Source organism: Bufo bufo, chromosome 2, assembly GCF_905171765.1.
Source record: "Bufo bufo chromosome 2, aBufBuf1.1, whole genome shotgun sequence".
In the NCBI taxonomy this organism is placed as follows: Eukaryota; Metazoa; Chordata; class Amphibia; order Anura; family Bufonidae; genus Bufo; species Bufo bufo.
The window spans coordinates 347,362,473-347,388,593 of NC_053390.1; the positions used below are offsets into that span (position 1 = coordinate 347,362,473).

Here is a 26,121-nt window from a genome sequence, read left to right on the forward strand (position 1 = left end):
AACCCTTGTCCAAATGATCATAAAAAGGAGGATACAAATGTCAGAGGAGATGACGGGACAGATAGATACCCTCAAATGTGAAATGGAGAAATTCCCTGATACAGAGGCAAGACATAAATGGCATGAAAGAATTTGCAATAATTTAGATTCCTTGGAAAGGGAAATAATAAAGAAAAAATCCAGGAAGTTGTACCATTTGGAGAGGAAGGTAGTTACAGATGTCAACATACAGAGAGAAGTCGAGGATACAGATAAACAGGGTGAAAACACAGAATATGGGAATGTCAGGGTTTCCAATAGATTGGAAACATTGGCAACACCTCATTTTTTAGATTACACTCCCCCACATCACAGAGCACGAACGAGAACCACACGCACCCCCACGCCACCACGACAGAACACGAAAAAACACAGTCACAGACAGGGGTACACACACGATTACAATTTGAGAGATCGTCCGATGGAGCACACACGGGACAGGGGGAATCACCAACCACCAAGACAAGAACACAGGTATCACCAGGACACGGAACACTACTACACGCCGACACTGACCAGGTCAAGACGGCAAGAACACATAGGACAATTAGAAGAGGACGACATGCACAGAAGAAGGGAACACAAAAATCTGCACAATCGACGACCAACATAATCAATATAAGTGACACTGTACTTTCAGATACACAGATAAAGCTATTGAATAAAGGTCTGAAATTTGCCCCGTCTAACCCTCTTGATAAATTTGCTACATACATTGGGGTAGAAAAATTTATTAGACGGTTATGCCTTAAAAAATATTTCCTGAAAAACCCAATCAACAGGGAAATGGATATTGAAGGAGATATGAGTAGATATTCACATACCGATTTAAGAGCTAGATCAAAGAAATTCCCTAGGCAGGAGATTAGTAGCGAAATGGCCACTTTCAGAAATAATGTTGAACGGGATTTGAGAGGTATGAAAAGCCGGAAGTTAAATACAAATCTAAACAAAGAGGAGATTAAGGCTATTAAATCATTACAAGAGACAAATGAGATTATTATTAGGCCGGCTGACAAAGGTGGGGCTGTAGTGATACAAAATATGGCAGACTATTTAAAGGAATGCCATAGACAACTAGAGTCACAAAATACATATCAGAAACTAAGGGGAGACCCAACCGAGGAATACTATAAAAAACTAAAGATATATTGTGAAGAGGGATTGAAAAAGGGCTTTCTGTCTGAACAGGAAGCGAGGTTCATCTTGAACACCGAAAAAAGGATCCCAGTGTTCTATTGCATCCCCAAGATCCACAAAAATCTACGGTCGCCTCCGGGTCGGCCGATAGTGTCAGGGATTGAATCCATATCATGCAATTTATCGAAGTATATTGACCAATGGCTTCAACCCCATGTGAAACAGGTGCCGTCATATATACGTGACACCACTGACATTGTTGGTACCCTGGAGGCGATTAATTGGGTAGATGGTTGGATCTTGGGGACGCTGGATGTAGGATCCCTGTACACAATTATTGATCATACTCAGGGTGTGCAGGCGTTACAGGAACAGATGTCGAAAGAAGTCGGCCTCCCGAGTGAGCAGTTGGAGTATATATTGGGCGGGGTAAGATATATATTGGCCCATAACTATTTTGCGTTTGATCGGGAGTTCTATGTACAGCGTACTGGCACCGCCATGGGTACCAGATTCGCCCCCAGCTATGCCAACCTTTTTTTGGCGCAATGGGAGGAGGAGGTCATCAAGCCCAGGCTGGGGACGGATCTGGTACTGTGGCGGCGTTACATAGATGACATCCTGTTCATATGGCAGAATACGTCTGAATCTTTGGATGCATTCCTTCAGGATATCAATAAGAATGAAAAAAATCTGGTGTTCAGCCCCACAGTTAGTAAGCTGAAAGTAGAATTCCTAGATTTGGAAATACAGGTAAAGGGGGAACAACTATATTGCAACACTTACTTCAAACCAGTCGCTAAGAACAGCTTTATTAGATATGCTAGCTGCCACCTACCTCGCTGGTTGGTAAATGTGCCAACCAGTCAATTTCGGAGACTTAGGCGAAATTGTACAGATGACAATCAATTTGAGGAGGAAGCGACTGTGTTGAAGCAACAATTCCTAGAAAGAGATTATCCAGTTCAGGTGATAGATAGGTCACTGGAAAAAGTGAAAAGAATGGAAAGGAAAGACTTCTTTGTTGCGAGAGATCCCCCACCACAAGATGAGGTATTGAGAATTATATTACCTTTTAATTCTCAGTACAAAACAATGGAAAAAAGTATTCGCAAACATTGGGGACACTTATTAAATGATAGAGTCATTGGTCCTCTCTTGAGTGTAGCCCCCCAAATTACGTATACTAGGGCAAACAATTTGGCCGGCAAAATAGCTCCCACAGTGAAATTGAGGAAAGAAACTCATAAAAAAGATAATTGGTTAGCAGTTAATGGTTTCTTTAGATGTGGTAGGTGTGCCAATTGCAAAATTACCAGCTTCCCAAAAAAGACCACAAAAGTAGAGTCGACTGTTAACTCATTTAGTTTGGATATACAGGAATGCCTAACTTGCGATTCCACAGATGTGATATATTTGTTACAATGTGGATGCAAGAAACAATATATAGGCAGGACAAAAAGAACATTAAAAAAGAGAGTAGCGGAGCATGTGGCAAATATTAAGAAAGGCCTGGAGACGCACTCCCTATCCAGACATTTTGGAGTAATACATAATAATGATCCTACTGGGTTGAAGTTTGTAGCAATTGAAAAGGTAAAAAAACCCTGGAGAGGAGGGAATCATATCGCACATATGTCGCGTCAGGAATCCCGGAGGATTTTTGAATATGATACTATCATTCCCAGGGGCCTCAATGCTGAGATGGAGGTGTTCGGGTTCTTGTGAGGGCCTGTCCGTTAGGGATGGGACATCGCAGTTTGGTCGTTTATCGACACTGTGATCTCCCCTCCCTGCTGGACGGTTTCTCTTAATCTACAACAAGCTACAACAACAACCGAATGACTTCCTAGGCAATTGACCCATAATTGGTCACAAAACGCAATAGAAAACGCATGCAGCTCAATGCGGTTTGTGTGCGTTTTTTGACAATCTGTGTGTTACTTTAATAGTTCTCTCCACTTGTTTTAGTAGTCCTCTCCAATTACTTAGATTTTAATGAGATATATATATAAAGATATTTATTGTTTTAGACTTTTATGTAATGAATTGTTGAATATGTACAAATAGAAATGCACAGATGAACCACCGCACAAGGGTGAATCCACTCCGTCAATTATAAGATGGGGGTGGAGTTAACCATTTATAAAGAGTGAGGATCCGTTCACTCAGTAGGCCACTGAGGAAGGGGCGAGGGACCCCAAAACGCGTCTGGCGGTTGTTAGAGTGAGCGTTGATCCACCGCAAACTAAAGAAAATAAAGCCGGCAAAGAAAGGAAGATAAAGTGGACTAAGCAGCGCCGCTGCGAAAGCTGTCGCACAATACTGACGTCACACAAGTAAAGCATCCGGTCTCCTTGGATACCCGGTCACGTGGGACGCTACGTGTAGGCGGAAGCACACCACGTGGGACGCTGCGGGTGTGCGGCCTACCATACCACCGCTGCAGGACTAGCAGTGAAGACCGGTAAGACCGAGCTCAGCTTGAGCAGAGACATTACGTTCAGTTATTGTGGAAGGCAGCGATACTGAGCCGATTATCGTAGGCCATACCTAGCAAGTTATTGGGCCCCACAGGCTAAGATTGTCACTGGGGGTCACCTAGTTATAACTATCCACTGCATTTGGATACTTACCGGACATTATTACGGCTGTGGACAGTATTATCGTGTCATTCCCTGCTATTTGAATTGTATTTATATCGTGTCATTCCCTTGTGTGCATTTTATAGATTTGTATGTGGTCTATATTTTATTTGTATTTTAGGGGTATGTTCTTAATATTTTACCACAACACAGTGGAATAGATTGACACAATAAAGTGTACTACTAATATATTGCTTGGTGTTCCCTTTTGTAGTGTGCCCCCCCATACCTGTTGTATACATTCTATTTCCCACTTGGTCCTGAGGGTGGGACCTGGGGGTGAGCACCATTTCCGTATAGAGAGGAGGTGAGCCGCTGTACTTTTTCTATAATTCAGATGAGCGTATCTGTTTTTTCGGGCCACAAATTGCAGATAAAGGCTATGTGCGTTGCGCATTTTGCTGAATGGAACCAGCAGCCCTATGATAGAAATGCCTCTTGCAATTGCGGACAAGAATAAGACATGTTCTATCTTTTTTGCTGGGCCGCGGAACAGAAGTATGGATGCGGACAGTCCGCATCTTTTGCAGCCCCATTCATTCCATAAAATTGCAGACCGGATGTGGACACAAACATACGGTCATCTGAATAAGCCCTTATACTGAATCTTTTCCCACAAAACTATCTGTTTAGCTCCTCTTGCTCTTTAACATGGTGCCTGCAGCTCAGACACCATATTCAGCCTGACAGGTTCCCTTTAACAATGAATTACGGTATAATCGGTATATGCTTATGTATATACAGGAATAGAATTATCACTGAAATGAATTAGTAAGACAAAGGCTTTAAAAGACAGTGACTTACTAACCTCAATGAGATTGAAAGAACACTGTTCTCTACATTAGTATCACATCTGTATCACTGAATGCAAAAACATTATTTTGTACATTTTAAGCATTATACCTTGCTATTGACATCATTAATTAAAGCCAGCAAAAAAGTATAAAGATTTCCCAAGAAGAGTGCGAAAATCCGCCCAAGCTGCCACTTTAAAGCCAGTCTAGGGTGATAATTTTCCATAGCAGCTATTGTTTCAAATAGTGGAGGACAAAACATCGACAGCAGGTTCATTACAATTTCTACCTGCAAGTAGAATGCACAAATGTTTTAGCATACAGACAAAGCTAAAGAACAAAATGTTAAATGCTATATGGTTAAATTGAAAAGCCGTAGACCACAATGCAAATATACTTTTCTGAAACTGACAGATTTATGGAACTAGAGACAAGCAAAGCAATACTAAATAGAGATAAGCGAATTTCTTGAAATTTGTTTTGGGTCTGATTCCAACATATCAGTCAAAAAATTCAAAAATTTGGTCAGAATCAATTCTCTCCTATCAAAACCCCTCAAATTGACGTGAAGTCTCTTAGGTCTCCTAGGACTCGCATATATTCTCTCTTGTCTCTTTTTTATTTAAAATTTTTTTCTCTCCCTTTCCCCCCTTCAAGCTCTTTAATGCAAAGACAGCAATAGTAATCAACATAAAAGTGACACTGACATATACAGTGATGGGTAAGCGCATGGTTGACAGTGTTGACAATCAGCCTGTTTAATGGGAATCTGTCACCTGCTTTTACCATTTTAAGCTGTCACCATCGCCATGTTCACTAAAGTACCTTATTTTCAGCAGTCTTCTTCTTACTTTATTTCGTTTTGTCCTTTTGATAAAAAAGCACTTTTTATGATATGCTAATGAAGCTCCAAGGTGCCCAGAGGGGCGTTTTTTCCCCTCTCCGGTGCCCAGTGACACCCCACTGCAGTGCCCAGCCCGCCTTAATTTGAATCCCAAGAAAGCTACCTGATCCTCAAATAACCTCCCACACCCCGGCAAACGGTTCCGCCCCCTCCCCACATCATCGTCTACCTTATAGTAATGCCCCGTCCTTCTTCCTGTCGGCGGCCAGAAAACTCGCGCAGGCGCAGTACCGCCTGCGGCCTGCGCGATCATCAAGCTCCAGAGGGCAACAGCCTCAAAAGTCTCACTGGGCATGCGCCGAGCCCAGTGATGTAATCTGAGCGCTGTTGCCCTGAGGAGGTTGATGATCGCGCAGGCCGCAGGCGGTACTGCGCCTGCGCAAGTTTTCTGGCCCCCAACAGGAAGAAGGACGGGGCATTTCTAGAAAGTAGACGATGACGTGGGGAGGGGGCGGAACCGTTTGCCGGGGTGTGGGAGGTTATTTGAGGATCAGGAGGCGTTCTTGGGATTCAAAATAAGGCGGGCTGGGCACTGCAGGGGGGCTTCACTGGGCACTGGAGAGGGAAAAAAACTGCTTTTTTATCAAAAGGACAAAACGAAATAAAGTAAGAAGACGACTGCAGGAAATAAGGTACTTTAGAGTACATGGCGATGGTGACAGCTTAAAATGGTAAAAGCAGGTGACAGATTCCCTTTAAAAACAAGTTGTGCCGTTGGATTTGTTATGCTTTTTAAAATTTAAAAATGTGCAAAAATTGTCCCTTATTGGGGGCAGATGGTGTTTAAACACAATGTTATCACAAAAGAAAATTTGTGGCTTGTTGGGACCAAATAGCCAAAAATTATGCCATAACAAGAGCAGATGCTTGTACATACACGGTAGTTTCGGTAGAAGTAGACGCTTGCTTTGAAGGAGTAGATATAAGGCTGCATGAGCCAGTCAACAACCTGAAGAGGCAATCATATGGAGTATGTAAAGCCTAAAACATAACTTTTAATACATATTACTAATATAAGAAATCCCTGAAAATAAATGATACATCACAATACATGGAAAATGTGGTAGGAAAAAAGCTGGTGCACGGCGGCACCTGATATTGATAATCAATTGTCCTATCACTACCCGGAAGGTTCCAATGATCCACGATCCCAGGAAGGAAGCTGAATAGTAAGTAAGAGCTATCCCTGGGCTAAATGTCGTGGTAATGAAAAACGGCAGGGTAAGGGAAAAGAAATCCCTAATTAAGCCCTAAATGGGGGGTACTGCTCTGGCCCTGATAACTAAACACAAGTAGCAGCCTAACAGCAGAGCACCCGCCCTGCTAAGGGCGACCCTGTCAGGAACCTTGCCCTAAAATAAGTAGCCCTAGTACGCCCTGCTCCTATCTATCCCTTCATGCATGTTTCGCCTTCAGAAGAAGACTCATCAGGGGAAACATGGGGAGCTGAGCACAAATATGGTTGGAGTCAGGGAGCCGTGGTGCGGGCCGTAATGTATTGGCCCCGGACCGCCGGTTCCCAAGTAACGTTGGAGCTGAGTCAAGATATGAGGTCAGCTCAAAAGGCAAAATGGGGGCGGTATTGTGGCATGTGATAATGGTCACAATCCTCCCTGACTAGGGGCCTAGTATTCACAGGCGATGAAATGCCTGACTTACATGTGAAGGCCGCCGGTCTTTTAAACAGAGCGCCATCTCAAACCGAGGCTTGGTTCTCTCCTTGAGACGCGGTGAGCACTGGTGACGTCACCACGGTTGAACGCGCCGAGACATGCGCAGTTCATTCCGACAGGGTTGCCTGGTGACCGGGACGCGTCTCCGGTAGCTGTCAGTGTTGCGGTCCATCAGATAAGCGGCCGCAATAGAAGGACGGTATTTAAGGCGTTATAAAAGGATAATTTTTAGCTGATGGCATCAGCCAGTGAAGAACACTTACAGTCTGCCCATGTAAGGGTCGCGGGGGGTCGGCAGTCTACAATAACAATGCAACTGCCGCACACATGTCATATAGTATATATTGTCAAAATGATAAATGCAGCATGTATGAAATGCAGCACACGTGCAGCATATATACAACATGCACAGATATGTTGATAAGAAATCAAAGTATAGAAAATCAAATAAAGCAACTATAATTGCGTCACCAGTGCTCACCGCGTCTCAAGGAGAGAACCAAGCCTCGGTTTGAGATGGCGCTCTGTTTAAAAGACCGGCGGCCTTCACATGTAAGTCAGACTTTTCATCGCCTGCGAATACTAGGCCCCCTAGTCAGGGAGGATTGTGACCATTATCACATGCCACAATACCGCCCCCATTTTGCCATTTGAGCTGACCTCATATCTTGACTCAGCTCCAACGTTACTTGGGAACCGGCGGTCCGGGGCCAATGCATTACGGCCCACACCGCGGCTCCCTGACTCCAACCATATTTGTGCTCAGCTCCCCATGTTTCCCCTGATGAGTCTTCTTCTGAAGGCGAATACATGCATGAAGGGATAGATAGGAGCAGGGCGTACTAGGGCTACTTATTTTAGGGCAAGGTTCCTGACAGGGTCGCCCTTAGCAGGGCGGGTGCTCTGCTGTTAGGCTGCTACTTGTGTTTAGTTATCAGGGCCAGAGCAGTACCCCCCATTTAGGGCTTAATTAGGGATTTATTTTCCCTTACCCTGCTGTTTTTCATTACCACGACATTTAGCCCAGGGATAGCTCTTACTTCCTATTCAGCTTCCTTCCTGGGATCGTGGATCATTGGAACCTTCTGGGTTGTGGTAGGACAATTGGTTATCAATATCAGGTGCCGCCGTGCACCAGCTTATTTCCTACCAAATTTTCCATGTATTGTGATGTATCATTTATTTTTAGGGATATCTTATATTAGTAATATGTATTAAAAGTTATGTTTTAGGCTTTACATACTCCATATGATTGCCTCTTCAGGTTGTTCTCTTAATTATTAGGTGATCAAACACGATTTTCATTAATATTCCTTAAATATTCCTTATTGCATAAGCCAGTCACCAGACGATATCTGCAGCGCTTCTGAGGGTGTGTGGGGTGGTGGATATTGATGGATCAGGTTCAGAGGAATGATTCTGAAGGGGGGTTGGGGGCGGTGAATGGAGAAGAGTTAGATCAAGGGATGCGATAGGCTAACCTAACATAAAAATTGCTGCTTACAGTGGTGAAGTCTATGGAGAATCCCAGTGATTCATGGAGTTTTCAGCCATTTGAAAGTGATTTTTAGATTTCAGAAACCCCTTTTAATTTATCCTTTGCATATCTCATCTATAGGAACCATAGTAGAAATCAGAGTCTTCCCGAAAGAAGTCCTGAAATGAGTCATACCTCATTATTCTGATACCAGCTCGGGTTATTCAGCTTTTTGAATGCCTGTGATCGCTGTACAACGAAATAAATGAGATATCCACTTCCTCCAAGACAGATGGTGATCAATACATTTGCTAGAACAATTAGAAACCTCCGTAGATGAATGTTTTCTTCCTTTGTATTCTCCTGTTCATCCACTATAGATTCCTGAAGGCAACATAAATCTATCGTTAGTTATATCTGCAGGCTGTAAGGGCATTTGTCAGCAGATTTGACCTGTTGCATGTGCACTTGGCAGCTGAAGGCATCTGTGTTGGTCCCATGTTCGTATGTGCCCACATTGCTGAGAAAAATGTTTTAATATATGCAAATAAGCCTCTTTCTATCTTTAACCCTCTATAGCAGTGATCCGCTGGGTCACTACACCTGGACCCATGCAAGTCAATGGAGCAACTCACAGGTCCATACTAAGCTAGGGATACACAACGATCTTGGCCATGACAATAGTCACATGTCCAAAGATTGGCATGTATCACTGCAGCTATTAAACTGAATGGTGCGGCAGTGCGATTCGCAAGTCACTGCGGCTGCAACCCTAGAATCACCCCAAAAAAATCTAGCAGTGTTGGATTTTTTGCGATTCTGGGGTCTCAGTCGCAGTCATATGGTGATCTCATTCAGTTTAATTGCTGCACTGCTACCCAGCGGTTTTTGATCATGCGGCATGTGTCGCAGTCAAAATCACTGTGTCACCCTAGACTTTTGTTTCATGGATCAGTGTGCCCAATCCAGATACTCAGAATGTTCTGTTTTGCAGATCAAATTTGCCCAATCAATCTATGGGAGTAAGAAAAAGAAAACGGAAAGCACACAGAAACTATCCAGAGCGTGGTAAATCAGTGGTTAGCGCTGTTGCATTGTAGCATGGGGACCTTAGTTCAAATTCAATCAAGGGCTCCTCATATTTCGTCATGTGTGGGCTTCTTGTGGGTATTCTGTGTTCCTGCCACACTCCAGGTAAACTGGCACTCCATGAAATTAACCCTAGTAGGTGTTAGGGATGAGAACCTATATGGCAGCCACTGACTTCCCTGCTCAACAACTGTCCTTGTGATCTGAGTGCGAGAAAAACACATTACAAATGTTTGTGGATCAGTTTTTTTTCCATATGGAAAATCAGACATGCTTGTGTGAATAAGGCCTATACTTTGATATGTGAATATGGCTTTTGAATATATAAAGGTTTTAACCCTTTAGAATAAAAAAAAAAGATACCTTGAAGCTCGTTGTAATTGATGCAAATTTGTTATCTGCGGTTTCAGGGTTACCAATAAGGTAATCCCAACTAGTAAACATTTTCCAGCTGAATGTAAAGTTATCATCATCTCCGTCGGCTGTGCTCTCATTTATATTCTTCGCCATTCTATGAAATAATGGAAATTGAGAAAAAGTATGTTTATTGAAATACCATTCTTTGGTAGACCGACTTGCTGCTTGAACCATGTTCTCAGATTCAGTGCATGGACAGATGTCCTGACATTTTCCTTGAGAATTCAGTATTCATTGTTCCATCAATGATGGCAAGTAGGGATGAGCGAACCCGAACTGTATAGTTCGGGTTCGTACCGAATTTTGGGGTGTCCGTGACACGGACCCGAACCCGAACATTTTCGTAAAAGTCCGGGTTCGGGTTCGGTGTTCGGCGCTTTCTTGGCGCTTTTTGAAAGGCTGCAAAGCAGCCAATCAACAAGCGTCATACTACTTACCCCAAGAGGCCATCACAGCCTTGCCTACTATTGGCATGGCTGTGATTGGCCAGTGCAGCATGTGACCCAGCCTCTATATAAGCTTGGGTCACGTAGCGCTGCACGTCACTCTGCTGATACAAGCGTAGGGAGAGGTTGCTGCGGCGAGATTAGGCAGATTAACTCCTCCAAAAGACTTCATTCTGTGATCTATCTGCAGCTGTGGATCATTGAAGTGCTAGTATTGACTTGCTCACTTTTTTGAGGCTGCCCAGAGCGTTTTTAGATCACTTTTTTCTGGGGTGATCTGCGGCCATTTTGTGGCTTGTGGTGCGCCAGTACAAGCTACCACCAAGTGCATTTAACCATCAATAGTGTGGTTATTTTTTGCTATATCCTACATCAGGTGCAGGCTGAGCCTGTGTCACCCAAGTGCATTTAACCATCAATAGTGTGGTTATTTTTTGCTATATCCTACATCAGGGTCAAGCTTTCATCAAGTGCATTTAACCATCAATAGTGTGGTTATTTTTTGGCCATATACTACATCAGGTGCAGGCTGAGCCTGTGTCACCCAAGTGCATTTAACCATCAATAGTGTGGTTATTTTTTGCTATATCCTACATCAGGGTCAAGCTTTCATCAAGTGCATTTAACCATCAATAGTGTGGTTATTTTTTGGCCATATACTACATTAGGTGCAGGCTGAGCCTGTGTCACCCAAGTGCATTTAACCATCAATAGTGTGGTGTTTTTTTGGCCAGATACTACATCAGGGGCAAGTTGAGCCTGTCACCAAGCGCCTAAAAAATAGGCCTGACATTTCTATTCCTCCAAATCAGTACAGTTTTAGCTGGTCAAGTTATATTTAGTGACCGTAAAAGCACAGTTTTTGTTCTGGGTTGAAAAACTATTCCCAAATTTGCCATTCTCAAAATTAGTAGTTTCTGCTATATCAGGCCTACTTTAAATCTATCCCAAAAAGGATATCTTAGATTGAAGGTGCTGATAGTGTCATTCTGAAAAACTTAACACACACGCTACCGTGCAGATACAAGTCTAATTCTGTGATTAAAGGTATATCTGTCACACAGCGCGTAAAAAATAGGCCTGACATTTCTATTCAACCAAATCTGTACTGTTTTAGCTGGTCAAATTATTTGTAGTGACCGTAAAAGCACAGTTTTTGTTCTGGGTTGAAAAACTATTCCCAAATTTGCCATTCTCAAAATTAGTAGTTTCTGCTATATCAGGCCTACTTTAAATCTATCCCAAAAAGGATATCTTAGATTGAAGGTGCTGATAGTGTCATTCTGAAAAACTTAACACACACGCTACAGTGCAGATACAAGTCTAATTCTGTGATGAAAGGTATATCTGTCACACAGCGCGTAAAAAATAGGCCTCACATTTATATTCAACCAAATCTGTCATTACTTGTGTGCCTGTATTAGTGTAACACGGTACCTAAATAGATAGCCAGACAGTGTTAGGTGTCTGTAAAAAAAGGCCTGAATTTTAATTCAATACATTGGCCGGAATAATATTTTTCTTATTGTGGTGAACGGTAACAATGAGGAAAACAACTAGTAAGGGACGCGGACGTGGACATGGTCGTGGTGGTGTTAGTGGACCCTCTGGTGCTGGGAGAGGACGTGGCCGTTCTGCCACAGCCACACGTCCTAGTGTACCAACTACCTCAGGTCCCAGTAGCCGCCAGAATTTATAGGGATATTTGGTGGGGCCCAATGCCATTCTAAGGATGGTAAGGCCTGAGCAGGTACAGGCATTAGTCAATTGGGTGGCCGACAGTGCATCCAGCACGTTCACATTATCTCCCACCCAGTCTTCTGCAGAAAGCGCACAGATGGCGCATGAAAACCAAGCCCATCAGTCTGTCACATCACCCCCATGCATATCAGGGAAACTGTCTGAGCCTCAAGTTATGCAGCAGTCTCTTATGCTGTTTGAAGACTCTGCTGCCAGGGTTTCCCAAAGGCATCCACCTAGCCCTTCCCCAGGGGTGGAAGAGATAGAATGCACTAACGCACAACCACTTATGTTTCCTGATGATGAGGACATGGGAATACCACCTCAGCACGTCTCTGATGATGACGAAACACAGGTGCCAACTGCTGCGTCTTTCTGCAGTGTGCAGACTGAACAGGAGGTCAGGGATCAAGACTGGGTGGAAGACGATGCAGGGGACGATGAGGTCCTAGACCCCACATGGAATGAAGGTTGTGCCACTGACTTTCACAGTTCGGAGGAAGAGGCAGTGGTGAGACCGAGCCAACAGCGTAGCAAAAGACAAAGAGGGAGCAGTGGGCAAAATCAGAACACCCGCCGCCAAGAGACTCCGCCTGCTACTGACGGCCGCCATCTGGGACCGAGCACCCCAAAGGCAGCTTCAAGGAGTTCCCTGGCATGGCACTTCTTTAAACAATGTGCTGACGACAAGACCCGAGTGGTTTGCACGCTGTGCCATCAGAGCCTGAGGCGAGGCATTAACATTCTGAACCTTAGCACAACCTGCATGACCAGGCACCTGCATGCAAAGCATGAACTGCAGTGGAGTAAACACCTTAAAAACAAAGAAGTCACTCAGGCTCCCCCTGCTACCTCTTCTGCTGCTGCCGCCTCGGCCTCTTCTGCTGCTGCCGCCGCCTCGGCCTCTTCCTCCGCCTCTGGAGGAACGTTGGCACCTGCCGCCCAGCAAACATGGGATGTACCACCAACACCACCACCTGCGTCACCAAGCATCTTAACCATGTCACACGGCAGCGTTCAGCTCTCCATCTCACAAACATTTGAGAGAAAGCGTAAATTCCCACCTCGATCCCTGGCCCTGAATGCCAGCATTTCTAAACTACTGGCCTATGAAATGCTGTCATTTAGGCTGGTGGACACACACAGCTTCAAACAGCTCATGTCGCTTGCTGTCCCACAGTATGTTGTTCCCAGCCGGCACTACTTCTCCAAGAGAGCCGTGCCTTCCCTGCACAACCAAGTGTCCGATAAAATCAAGTGTGCACTGCGCAACGCCATCTGTGGCAAGGTCCACCAAACCACAGATACGTGGACCAGTAAGCACGGCCAGGGACGCTATATCTCCCTAACTGCACACTGGGTAAATGTAGTGGCGGCTGGGCCCCAGGCGGAGAGCTGTTTGGCGCACGTCCTTCCGCCGCCAAGGATCGCAGGGCAACATTCTTTGCCTCCTGTCTCCTCCTCCTCCTACTCAGCTTCCTCCTCCTCTTCTTCCACCTGCTCATCCAGTCAGCCACACACCTTCACCACCAACTTCAGCACAGCCCGGGGTAAACGTCAGCAGGCCGTTCTGAAACTCATATGTTTGGGGGACAGGCCCCACACCGCACAGGAGTTGTGGCGGGGTATAGAACAACAGACCGACGAGTGGTTGCTGCCGGTGAGCCTCAAGCCCGGCCTGGTGGTGTGCGATAATGGGCGAAATCTCGTTGCAGCTCTGGGACTAGCCGGTTTGACGCACATCCATTGCCTGGCGCATGTGCTGAATTTGGTGGTGCAGAAGTTCATTCGCAACTACCCCGACATGTCAGAGCTGCTGCATAAAGTGCGGGCCGTCTGTTCGCGCTTCCGGCGTTCACACCCTGCTGCTGCACGCCTGTCTGCGCTACAGCGTAACTTCGGCCTTCCCGCTCACCGCCTCATATGCGATGTGCCCACCAGGTGGAACTCCACCTTGCACATGCTGGACAGACTGTGCGAGCAGCAGCAGGCCATAGTGGAGTTTCAGCTACAGCACGCACGGGTCAGTCGCACTGCGGAACAGCACCACTTCACCACCAATGACTGGGCCTCCATGCGAGACCTGTGTGCCCTGTTGCGCTGTTTCGAGTACTCCACCAACATGGCCAGTGGCGATGACGCCGTTATCAGCGTTACAATACCACTTCTATGTCTCCTTGAGAAAACACTTAGGGCGATGATGGAAGAGGAGGTGGCCCAGGAGGAAGAGGAGGAAGAAGGGTCATTTTTAGCACTTTCAGGCCAGTCTCTTCGAAGTGACTCAGAGGGGGTTTTTTTGCAACACCAGAGGCCAGGTACAAATGTGGCCAGACAGGGCCCACTACTGGAGGACGAGGATGAGGAGGAGGTGGAGGAGGATGAGGATGAAGCATGTTCCCAGCGGGGTGGCACCCAAAGCAGCTCGGGCCCATCACTGGTGCGTGGCTGGGGGGAAACACAGGACTATGACGATACGCCTCCCACAGAGGACAGCTTGTCCTTACCTCTGGGCAGCCTGGCACACATGAGCGACTACATGCTGCAGTGCCTGCGCAACGACAGCAGAGTTGCCCACATTTTAACGTGTGTGGACTACTGGGTTGCCACCCTGCTGGATCCCCGGTACAAAGACAATGTGCCCACCTTACTTCCTACACTGGAGCGTGATAGGAAGATGCGCGAGTACAAGCGCACGTTGGTAGACGCGCTACTGAGAGCATTCCCAAATGTCACAGGGGAACCAGTGGAAGCCCAAGGCGAAGGCAGAGGAGGAGCAAGAGGTCGCCAACGCAGCTGTGTCACGGCCAGCTCCTCTGAGGGCAGGGTTAGCATGGCAGAGATGTGGAAAAGTTTTGTCACCACGCCACAGCTAACTGCACCACCACCTGATACGGAACGTGTTAGCAGAAGGCAACATTTCACTAACATGGTGGAACAGTACCTGTGCACACCCCTCCACGTACTGACTGATGGTTCGGCCCCATTCAACTTCTGGGTCTCCAAATTGTCCACGTGGCCAGAGCTAGCCTTTTATGCCTTGGAGGTGCTGGCCTGCCCGGCGGCCAGCGTTTTGTCTGAACGTGTATTCAGCACGGCAGGGGGCGTCATTACAGACAAACGCAGCCGCCTGTCTACAGCCAATGTGGACAAGCTGACGTTCATAAAAATGAACCAGGCATGGATCCCACAGGACCTGTCCATCCTTTGTGCAGATTAGACATTAACTACCTCCCCTTAACAATATATTATTGTACTCCAGGGCACTTCCTCATTCAATCCTATTTTTATTTTCATTTTACCATTATATTGCGGGGCAACCCAAAGTTGAATGAACCTCTCCTCTGTCTGGGTGCCGGGGCCTAAATGTGTGACAGTGGCCTGTTCCAGTGGTGGGTGACGTGAAGCCTGATTCTCTGCTATGACATGAAGACTGATTCTGTGCTGACATGAAGCCAGATTCTCTGTTACGCGACCTCTCTCCTCTGCCTGGGTGCCTGGGCCTAAATATGTGACAGTGGCCTGTTCCAGTGGTGGGTGACGTGAAGCCTGATTCTCTGCTATGACATGAAGACTGATTCTCTGCTGACATGAAGCCTGAATCTCTGTTATGGGACCTCTCTCCTCTGCCTGGGTGCCTGGGCCTAAATATGTGACAGTGGCCTGTTCCAGTGGTGGGTGACGTGAAGCCTGATTCTCTGCTATGACATGAAGACTGATTCTCTGCTGACATGAAGCCAGATTCTCTGTTACGGGACCTCTCTCCTCTGTCTGGGTGCCGGGGCCTAAATATGTGACAGTGGCCTGTTCCAGTGGTGGGTGACGTGAAGCCTGATTCTCTGCTATGACATGAAGACTGATTCTGTGCTGACATGAAGCCAGATTCTCTGTTACGGGACCTCTCTCCTCTGTCTGGGTGCCAGGGCCTAAATGTGTGACAGTGGCCTGTTCCAGTGGTGGGTGACGTGAAGCCTGATTCTCTGCTATGACATGCAGACTGATTCTCTGCTGACATGAAGCCAGATTCTCTGTTACAGGACCTCTCTCCTCTGCCTTGGTGCCTGGGCCTAAAAATCTGACAATGGACTGTTCCAGTGTTGGGTGACGTAAAGCCTGATTCTCTGCTATGACATGCAGACTGATTCTCTGCTGACATGAAGCCAGATTCTCTGTTACGGGACCTCTCTCCTCTGCCTGGGTGCCGGGGCCTAAATATATGACAATGGACTGTTACAGTGGTGGGTGACGTGAAGCCAGATTCTCTGCTATGGCATGAAGACTGATTCTCTGCTGACGTGAAGCCAGATTCTCTTCTATGGGACCTCTCTCCAATTGATATTGGTTTATTTTTATATATTTTATTTTTATTTTTATTCATTTCCCTATCCACATTTGTTTGCAGGGGATTTACCTACATGTTGCTGCCTTTTGCAGCTCTCTAGCTCTTTCCTGGGCTGTTTTACAGCCTTTTTAGTGCCGAAAAGTTCGGGTCCCCATTGACTTCAATGGGGTTCGGGTTCGGGACGAAGTTCGGGTCGGGTTCGGATCCCGAACCCGAACATTTTCGGGAAGTTCGGCCGAACTTCTCGAACCCGAACATCCAGGTGTTCGCTCAACTCTAATGGCAAGCCATCCTGCCCCAGATGCAGCAAAACAGCCTCAAACCATGATACTGTGTATTCACAGATGGGATGAGGTTTTTTTATGTTGGAATTCAGTATTTTCCTTTTTCCAAGCATAACACTTCCCAATTAAACCAAAAACTTCTATTTTGGTCTTTGTCCACAAAACTTTGGTCCTATAGCCTTCTGGCTTATCCAAGTGATCCCTGGCAAACTGCAGACAGGCAGCACAGTGTTTTTTTTTTAGTGCAGTGGCTTCCTACTTGCAAACCTGCTATGCACACCATTAGTTAAGTGTTCTCCTGAAGATTAATGTTAAAGGAGTCCTCCAGGAGTTTTAGACTGATGACCTATCCTGTTGATCAGTATCCTCGGTATCTGATCGGTGGGGATCCGACACCCGGGATCGCCGCCAATCAGCTGTTTGAGAATGCCGTGGCTCTCCTGTGAGTGCAATACAAAGCACAGCCGCTATACAATATACAGGGCTGTGCTTGGTGAGCTGTGAGAAGGCCTGTAGCTGGCGTAGACTTCAGTTCCAGGCGTACGGCAGGGCAGAGATGCACCTAATTTATTAAGAGGCACGTGCCTTTTAATAAATTAGGTGCATCTCACGCCAGTGCAGGGAGATCTAGACTGGCCTGTGGGTCAGTCTTGCTATATCTTCCTCATTGTGTGAAAATTGTGGAAATTGTGAGAAAATTTGGTGTAGTTTTAGGTCACATTTTGCAGAAATATAGAACATTCTGAAGGGTTCCCAAACGTTCTAACACCACTGTATAACTGATATAATTGTACACATTATTATTGTTGTCATCTAAACAGGGTACTTACCTTCTTATCACAACTATTAAGCTGTATCCAAAGACACCAACTCCACATAGAAAATATGCCAATGGGAGTCTGTACTGCAGGGGTCCAATTGTTCTTTGATTGTTGTAATAACCATAGAAGAGGAGTGAATATTTTAAAGCCCCCTGTAAAATGTAAAGCATATTTAAATTTGCTACGCCTGCCAATACCTGAAAGTCACATCCAGGACAATGTGAAAAATGGCAATTTGCCCTTTTTTCCATCATTTGGCAAATTTGGATAGTGCAATACTGTTAAAGGGTTTCTATCACTTCGTTTCACCTATTTAGCTTTCAGACACTAGCGATCCGCTAGTGTCTGCTCTATCTAACCATCCTAATATAAGAGCTTATTGTCCTGCCGTTTAGCTAAAAAAAGAACTTATATAGATATGCAAATGAGCCTCTAGGTGCTATGGGGGCGTGATTAGCACCTAGAGGCTCCGTCTACCTTAACAAACTGCCGCCGCCCAGCGCGTCCCTCCAGCCCGCCCATCTCCAGCTGAAGCGATCCTCTCCGTGCGCGTCTCTGTTCTGCGCATGCGCAGTGAATGTCTGATGCTTCCCTGCTCAGACATCTCCACTGCGCCTGTTCCTCGGAGCACTATGACGTCATCGGCGCAGGCGCAGTGGAGATGTCTGAGCAGGGAAGCGATCAGACATTCACTGCGCATGCGCCGAATACGAGGCGCATCGCATTCCGGAGGAGATGGGCGGGCTGGAGGGACGCGCTGGGCGGCGGCAGTTTGTTAAGGTAGACGGAGCCTCTAGGTGCTAATCACGCCCCCATAGCACCTAGAGGCTCATTTGCATATCTATATAAGTTCTTTTTTTAGCTAAACGGCAGGACAATAAGCTCTTATATTAGGATGGTTAGATAAAGCAGACACTAGCGGATCGCTAGTGTCTGAAAGCTAAATAGGTGAAACGAAGTGATAGAAACCCTTTAATGGACAACACTTGCAAAGCACATGCATGGCAGTACAAACACAGAAGAAAAATTGAGAACTATTTTGTCTTGCTGAGAACCAACATAAGATCTTCAGAAGAAAATCGTCCAATTTTTAGGCATTGTGTCATTTGCTTGTAATTCATCATCCAATGAATTATAACAGTTTTACAATTATCTACCTTACACATTACATTTTCACCACAAATCGATCCTGCACAGAAGCAAAGTTGAAATAGTCTACATAGGAAATGAATGTACTAATATGCAGAATAAATACCAATTTATCACTGAGATACCAATGAATAAAAAAAAATGTATATAACTGATGTTAGATAATAAAGGTTATAAGTGTGTAGTGTAAGTTAATTTGAAACTATAGAAAAGGGTACTGGTCCAATAAAGGTATTAGATAAGATATGGTATCCAACATGACCATGACTACAAAGGAGGAAAGCAGGGGCATAACTATAGGGGATTCAGAGGTAGGGGTCAGTACCGGGCCCAGAAGGCTTAGGGGGCCCAAACACCCTTGTGCCGCATAAGAAGACACCGGTATTAAAGAAAGTGCATGCTGGTCAAGTTATACCCCTTGCTGGAGAGGAGGGGTTAGGTCAAAATTTTGGCATTGGGGGAGGGGGGCTTTCAATTTTTGCCTAAGGCAGCACATAGCCTCCCTGCCTCTGGCCACAAAGCACTGAGGGACAGGGGCCCAAGCTGAACTCTTGCACCAGGACCCATGAGCCTTTAGCTACACTCCTGGTTGAAAGCTGGTACAGGACTCAAGCAATTTAGGTGACTCCAAGGTGATCTCTGTAGACAATAGAAGGTGAGAGTAAAAATGGAGTGGAGACCAACATAAGATCATAAGCTTTCCATATGCTGAATTATGCATATAGTGGTCATGGCGGAGTGAAACACCATTCCAAGTTGTCCCCCTGTGCCAGCTATTAATAATCTCTATCTAATAAAACAATCATAGAGCAGTGACACATTATAACGATGCAGAGATTAGTGTAAGGGAAAATATATTGTCAGTCCTATGAAATCCTTGGATCAATTATTCATATATATGAGATGAGAAATGAAGAAACTAGATTAAGAAATCTTCGTAGTAAAATGGCTTTACAAGTAGCATCTTTTCATTACCCCAAACTCGCTGAGCACACCATAATTCATTGCAGTTGCCTGTTCATCTCTAGGTATGGTCTTTCTTGGAATGGTTCCAGCAGGCTGTCCCATTAATATCTATGGTAAAATATTAAAAGGAACAATCAAAACCCATGTAACATACTTCTAAGGTGTTCTGTTCTTGTAACAAAAGTGTCATTTACCATAGTTATCATGTTAGTTAAAGTGGCATTTCCCTCACATAAAGACATGGCACATTCCTAGTCAGCACTACAGTATATCAGATGGGAACACTCTTTTTAAATGGGTGGGTTAGAGGGGTATTTTGAGATGTCAGCATATAAATGGTATTGTTTGTATAATGAAAAGTTCTATAATTTTCTAAAATACCTTCTGAATAATATTGCCTGCTGCCATTCAAACTAAGCCTCCATATCCCCCTTTCAAGTGGTTAAGAATCGGTCCTCCTCATGTGACCAAGACAGATTTTTATCCACTGTAATTCAAAATGAAGGTTGCTATTGAATTAAAGCAGGCACAGATATTGAAAACCAAAGGCTCTAACTTAAGGTGCCTAGGCCAACCCCTGAAAAACAACCCCATAACATTATCCCTGTCATCCTGGCATTCACCAAACCCAAATTTATCCATCAAACTGCCAGATAGAGAAGTGTGATTCATCACTCTACAGAACACATTCCCACTGCACCAGAGTTCAGTTGTGGAATGCTTTATGTCAGAAATGTCATGACTTGGATCCAATGGTGGCCTCCTATTACAGTGCCACGCTGGAATTCTGTGAGATCTTTAGAATGACCAATTCTTTCACAAATATGTGTAAAGGCAGATCTAGGTGCTGGATTTTATACACCTGTGGCCATTATACTGAATGAAACACCTGAATTCAATGATCGGGAGGTGTGTCCCAAAATTTTTCTCAATATAGTGTATCTTATTTCAGCTATACTAAGTACTGTACTATATATCCCCACCAGACTGATCCACGGTAAGGGAGAGTTTGTGGTAGGCACAAAGGGAATGGATAAATCAGATAACATAACATTTACAATTTGTTTGTTTGTTTGATTTGGTCGGTTCTCTGAATTTTCTGAAAAGATTTGATTCGATCCGAATTTATTTGTGGCGAATCGCGTTAAAAATAGCAATTTCCTGGCTGCAGAGAGCCTTTATAGTGGAGTAGAACAGTGTGCCTTGCAGTAGCACGCATAGGGAGTCTGCTGTGGTAGTGAAACAATACTGTGAGTCAGTATGACATGCAGATAACAGGAGTCGCTCTTAGAATCACTGCACACTTCACTTATTTGGGCAGTTACTGGAATAAAACTGACCAACTAACTCAAGTTGGAACTCAGCCTTACAGGTCGATGTTAGCGTCAAGAAGAAGTACACTCCTTTCACACCGTCGTCAGCTGATTCCACATAGATGTCTACAGAACCTGTTCTATTAAACGCTTATACAAGAAGAGCCCCCCGACAGAGTGGAGAGGGTGTCAGCAGTAAGTTTGTGTTGACGTCACTGATTATTTTGCCCTTCCTTTGATCCGTCAGAACAATAACCCCCAAACGGATCCTGTCTGTTGAGCATCTGCCCTCATGCGGTCAGCATTTGGTCAGTAATCCATCAGTATTGCTAAAGCCCAAAAAAAACAGGAGTGGATCTAAAACAGAGATGACATTTGAATGGAAAATTTGCATGTCTTCTGTGTTTTGTACCCACTCCTGCTTTTGGCTACCGAATCATAAGCCAATTCTGATGGGACCATGTCATACAGGCCTTACAGCTGCTACATAGACAGGATCCATTGTGAGTCTCATTTTTCCTTCTTTCTGATCAGAAGAAGGTTCAAATAAATGATGATGTCAACCAGGCCAAAAAGGAAAAATAGTGACCCAGTCATGAAGTGGGGAGGGTGGGAACAGCATGAGAAGTCCACAGAGTGACTCAATGACATAGTGGTGAGTTGGCAGCAGCATGAGGCGACCACAGAGTGGCCCAGTGACATAGTGTTGAGGTGGCAGCAGCATGAGGAGACCACAGAGTAGTGATGTGGCAGCAGCATGAGGAGACCACAGAGTAGTAATGTGGAAGCAGCATGAGAAGATTACAGAGTGGTAAAGTGGCAGCAGCATGAGGAGACCACAGAGTAGTGATGTGGCAGCAGCATAAGGAGACCACAGAGTGGCCCAGAGACATAGTGTTGATGCAGCAGCAGCATGAGGAGACCACAGAGTGGCACAGTGACAGAGGGGTGAGGTGAGGGGCAATACAGTACCATCTGAAAATGGTGGCTGGCAGTAGGAGTTGCATCAGGCAGGTGGCAGCATCAGAATAGTAGCTGAAGAAGGTAGCCAGAAGAAACAGGCCTCTTTTGTCAAAATGTAGATGTGGCACCATGGATGATCTAGTCTGATGCATCAGGCACTGGTGTTTGAAAATCCAGGCTGATCCACGCCTGATTCATCTTCACAAATGTCAGTTTCTCCACATTTTGGGTGGACAGGCGAGTTCTCCTTGGGGTAACTATGTCACCCGCGCCCCTAAACACCCGCTCTGATGTCACACTGCTGGCCGGGCAGGAAAGCTTGTCAAGGGTAAACTTGGGCAGTTGCGGCTACAAATCGAGTTTGCCTGCCCAGTAGTACAGGGGATCTTCGATGTGGGTTGACAGGGTGCACTCCAAGTATGCCACAACCTGCTGGTTCAGGTTCTGCTCTATGTCTAGCTGCTGCTGGTGAGTAGTTTCTTCAGTAGGTGGGTGAAGAAAACTGCTCATCAGCGACTCTATACTTAAGCTGCTGCTGATACAGCTGGTACTGCTCCTGCCACCCCACCCCAGCAGCCATGGCAGTGGAACGTGAGTGCAGAGAGCCCCCCTGGGCAGACCTGCATGAGGATTGGCGATGGCGCACATAGGCAGCAGACAACTGACTACATAGGATGTCTCCATAGTAGTTCAGTTTGTCCTCCCTCTCAGTGGGCGTAAAAAAGGCCCCCATTTTGGACCGGTAGCGAGGGTCTAACATGATGGAGAGCCAGTTGTCATCCCTCTGCTGAATGGTGACAATTCGGCTGTCACTACGCAAGCAACTGAGCATGCATTGGGCCATTTGCGCAAGTGACTCGGAAGGACTCCCTGCCTTCATCTCCATTGCATACTGCCACTTTGTGTCTGGGTCATCTGCTTTGTCTTCTTCATCGCCCTGTAGCTCCTCCAGCTGCTCCTCTCCTATCACCTGTGTAGAAAAACCACCCATTTCTCTATGCATTGCTTGTTCTCGAATGTCCTCCTCCTCTAGTTCAGCCCCCGATGTAGTCGCCACGTCTCCGATCCCCTGGCCAGCCAGATTTAGCAGCATCTGTTCCATGACATGAATCAGTGGAATGACATTGTTCATCCCATAGTCCTGGCGAGTGATAAAAAAAGTGGCCTCCTCAAAGGGCCCGAGCAAATGACAGGTGTCAAGCATGAGCTGCCATTGGCCAACATCGAAATTACAAGGGGAGTACCTCTGTCTGTATCATCAAAAAATTGTTTATCGTCTTTCTCTGTTCATATACGTAATCGGTCCAACATATGGAGGGTGAAAACATCCCATATCAGCCTATGTTGGGGGATGCCGTTCTGCCACTGCAGCTGAAGGAGGGTGTGCTTTGCGGTGTATGAGTGGCTGAAGTGCATGCAAAGTTCTTGCAGATGGGAGGAAGGCTTCAAGAATCGCTTTACAACCAGATTGAACACATGTGCCATGCAGGGCGCATGGCTCAGCCCTTCTTGATGCAGTGCCGACACCATGTTCTTCCCCTTGTCGATCACCATGGTTCCGATTTTGAGTTGTCGAGGAGAAAGCCAGGATTCGATTTCTTGATGAAGGATGCAGAGCAGTTCCTTCCCTGTGTGACTCCGTTCGCCCAGGCAAATTAGGTGCAGAACAGCGTGACACCACCATGCCCTGCACATGTGGTATGCTCGAGGGGCACTGTGAATTTTCCCTGTGGTGGAGGATGAGAAGGCAGAGACGGACATTGTCGCAGGACCAACGGCGTTAGAACGTCGAGGCGGACCGGCGTCATCTGGCCAAATTGCTGGTGTGGCTAAGCAAGAACCACATTCACCCAGTGGGCCGTAAAGGACATATATTGTCTTTGACCGTAATTACAGCTCCACACGTCGGCGCTGCCATGCACTTAGGCACACACTGACAGGCTCAAGGACTAGACCACCTTCTGTTCTACATATGTGTGCAGGGCTGGTACTGCCTTTTTGGCAAAGAAATTATGGCTTCGGACTCTCCACCTCGGATCATCACAAGCCATCAGTTCTCTGAAAGGTGCAGAGTTCACCACTTGGAATGGGAGGGACTAAGAAGAAATTGCCACACCGCCGAGTAGGGCATTTTCCCCCAACACTCCATACTGATTGCCTGCTACCGCTGCCTCCGTGAACACCTGCACCACTACTTCCCGGGCAGGTAGTCTCCTGCGAAGTGGGCAGTCTACCCAGGCCACGTTTGGCTCCCGACCTCCCACTGCTGCCTCCCTGCTGCCTCCCGGCCACGCTACCACCTTGCTGGCTCAACCGCTGCATCACGCGCAAGCTACCACCCTCTTCTCCTAATGATGATGTAGCCTCTTCTTTACCTGGCTCCCAAGTGCAATTGGCTTCATCACCATCTGCTACTGTCTGCACATCACTGATGTCCCCCTCAATTGTTTAATGGCCAGAAGCCTGACCGCTCGCAACATCAGTTCCCACATGACTCTCATCATCACTACTTGCCCGTCTACCGGAGGAAGCTGCGGATCTCTCCTCCAGATCTTGGCTGGGTAATAGCTGCTGAATGTCCTCTAGTAGCTCGTCCTCGCTGAAAAGTGGAGTGAAGCTTACGGCATATAATACTTCTCTAGCAGAGGGAACAGAAAAGGACAGAGGCAGGTTGAGGACAGGTGAGAGCACAGGGCCTACTCCCGGGCCGTGTCAACTAAATGTTTTGTCTGAAGAACCCACCGACTCTTGGCTGGGGGTGTCTGATGTCACTTGCGACGAAGTAGAAGACCGAGTCAACCATTCAAGCACTGATGGGTTGCTGGTCAAGACACGACCGCTAGATGACACCGGGAGTTCAGGCCTCTCGTTGCGATCCTGCTTCCACCCCCCCTTCTTCTGCTGCCTGCGACAAAAATATTTTGCCCACTGCCCTTTCCCTTTGAAAGGCCTGTCACCTGTCTGTCTAACATACTGTATAATAGAATTAAATTAAAAGTTAAATAATACCCCCCAAAAAAAGCTGGAGTACAAAGTAACTGCACCACAGAACGGCAAATAATACGTACTTTTTTTACACTTATACACCCCAAAAAAGGCTGTAGTACAAAGTAACTGCACCGCAGAACGGCAAATAAGATGTACTTTTTAGACTATTAAAACACCCCCAAAAATTGTGTAGTACAATGTAAATGCACAGCAGAACGGCAAATAAGACATCATTTTTTTTACACTAATACACCCCAAAATAAAACTGTAGAACAATTTAAATGCACCGCAGAACGGTTAATAAGAAGCACGTATATTTCCTATAAATACACCCTGCAACACAGCACTTGCACCCCAATAACAAACAAGGTTTGCTGGAATTACAGAGGTATCATCTAGTGTAAACCTAAAAGCAGCAGTATAATGGCAATTTGGATCCCCAATAAGTGCAGCAAGGTGTAATAGAATCGCTCCTATTACCCAGGCTGTACACTCTCCTATTGCACACTGTTCTCATTTTATAGTGTAGATAATGCCTCCCTATCCTTTCCCTGTACCTTAAATAAACTTTCCCTGAACTTGTAAATAATTTTTTCAGCACAATAAAGTTTTTTCAAACATTTTTTCTAGCACCTGTCACATCTCTCTCTGGACTAAGTACACTGGAAAATGGCTGAATCCAAGATGGCTGAGGCTACTTATAGGCTGTGATATCACAGGGGCTGGCTGGCTGCTGATTGGCTGCATGCATGGCATTGTGTCTGATCGCTCGTTCCTAGAGTTCTTTGCTCCATGTCCTAACACACGCAGCAGCCATTTTAGAAAAAATGTGATTCGTTAACACAAAGCGTGAGAAAATTCGGATTCGGTGCGAATCTAATTTTTCCTGAAATTCGGATCGAATTCCACTTCGTCAACTTCGATTCGCTCATCT

At 45.8% G+C, this 26,121-nt stretch overlaps 1 protein-coding gene across 1 annotated transcript in view; it reads right to left on the reverse strand.

Annotated features, from left to right (window-relative positions):
- LOC120990866 (transmembrane channel-like protein 2-A) overlaps window positions 1-26,121 on the reverse strand; it is a 121,887-nt gene that overhangs the window by 56,026 nt on the left and 39,740 nt on the right. The window contains exons 8-12 of the mRNA XM_040419749.1: window positions 19,933-20,031; window positions 17,818-17,960; window positions 10,125-10,272; window positions 8,868-9,056; window positions 4,728-4,907 (exon numbers count right to left, since the gene is read on the reverse strand). Coding sequence (XP_040275683.1) covers window positions 4,728-4,907; window positions 8,868-9,056; window positions 10,125-10,272; window positions 17,818-17,960; window positions 19,933-20,031 — 759 coding nt within the window. The remainder of the gene's footprint in view (window positions 1-4,727; window positions 4,908-8,867; window positions 9,057-10,124; window positions 10,273-17,817; window positions 17,961-19,932; window positions 20,032-26,121) is intronic.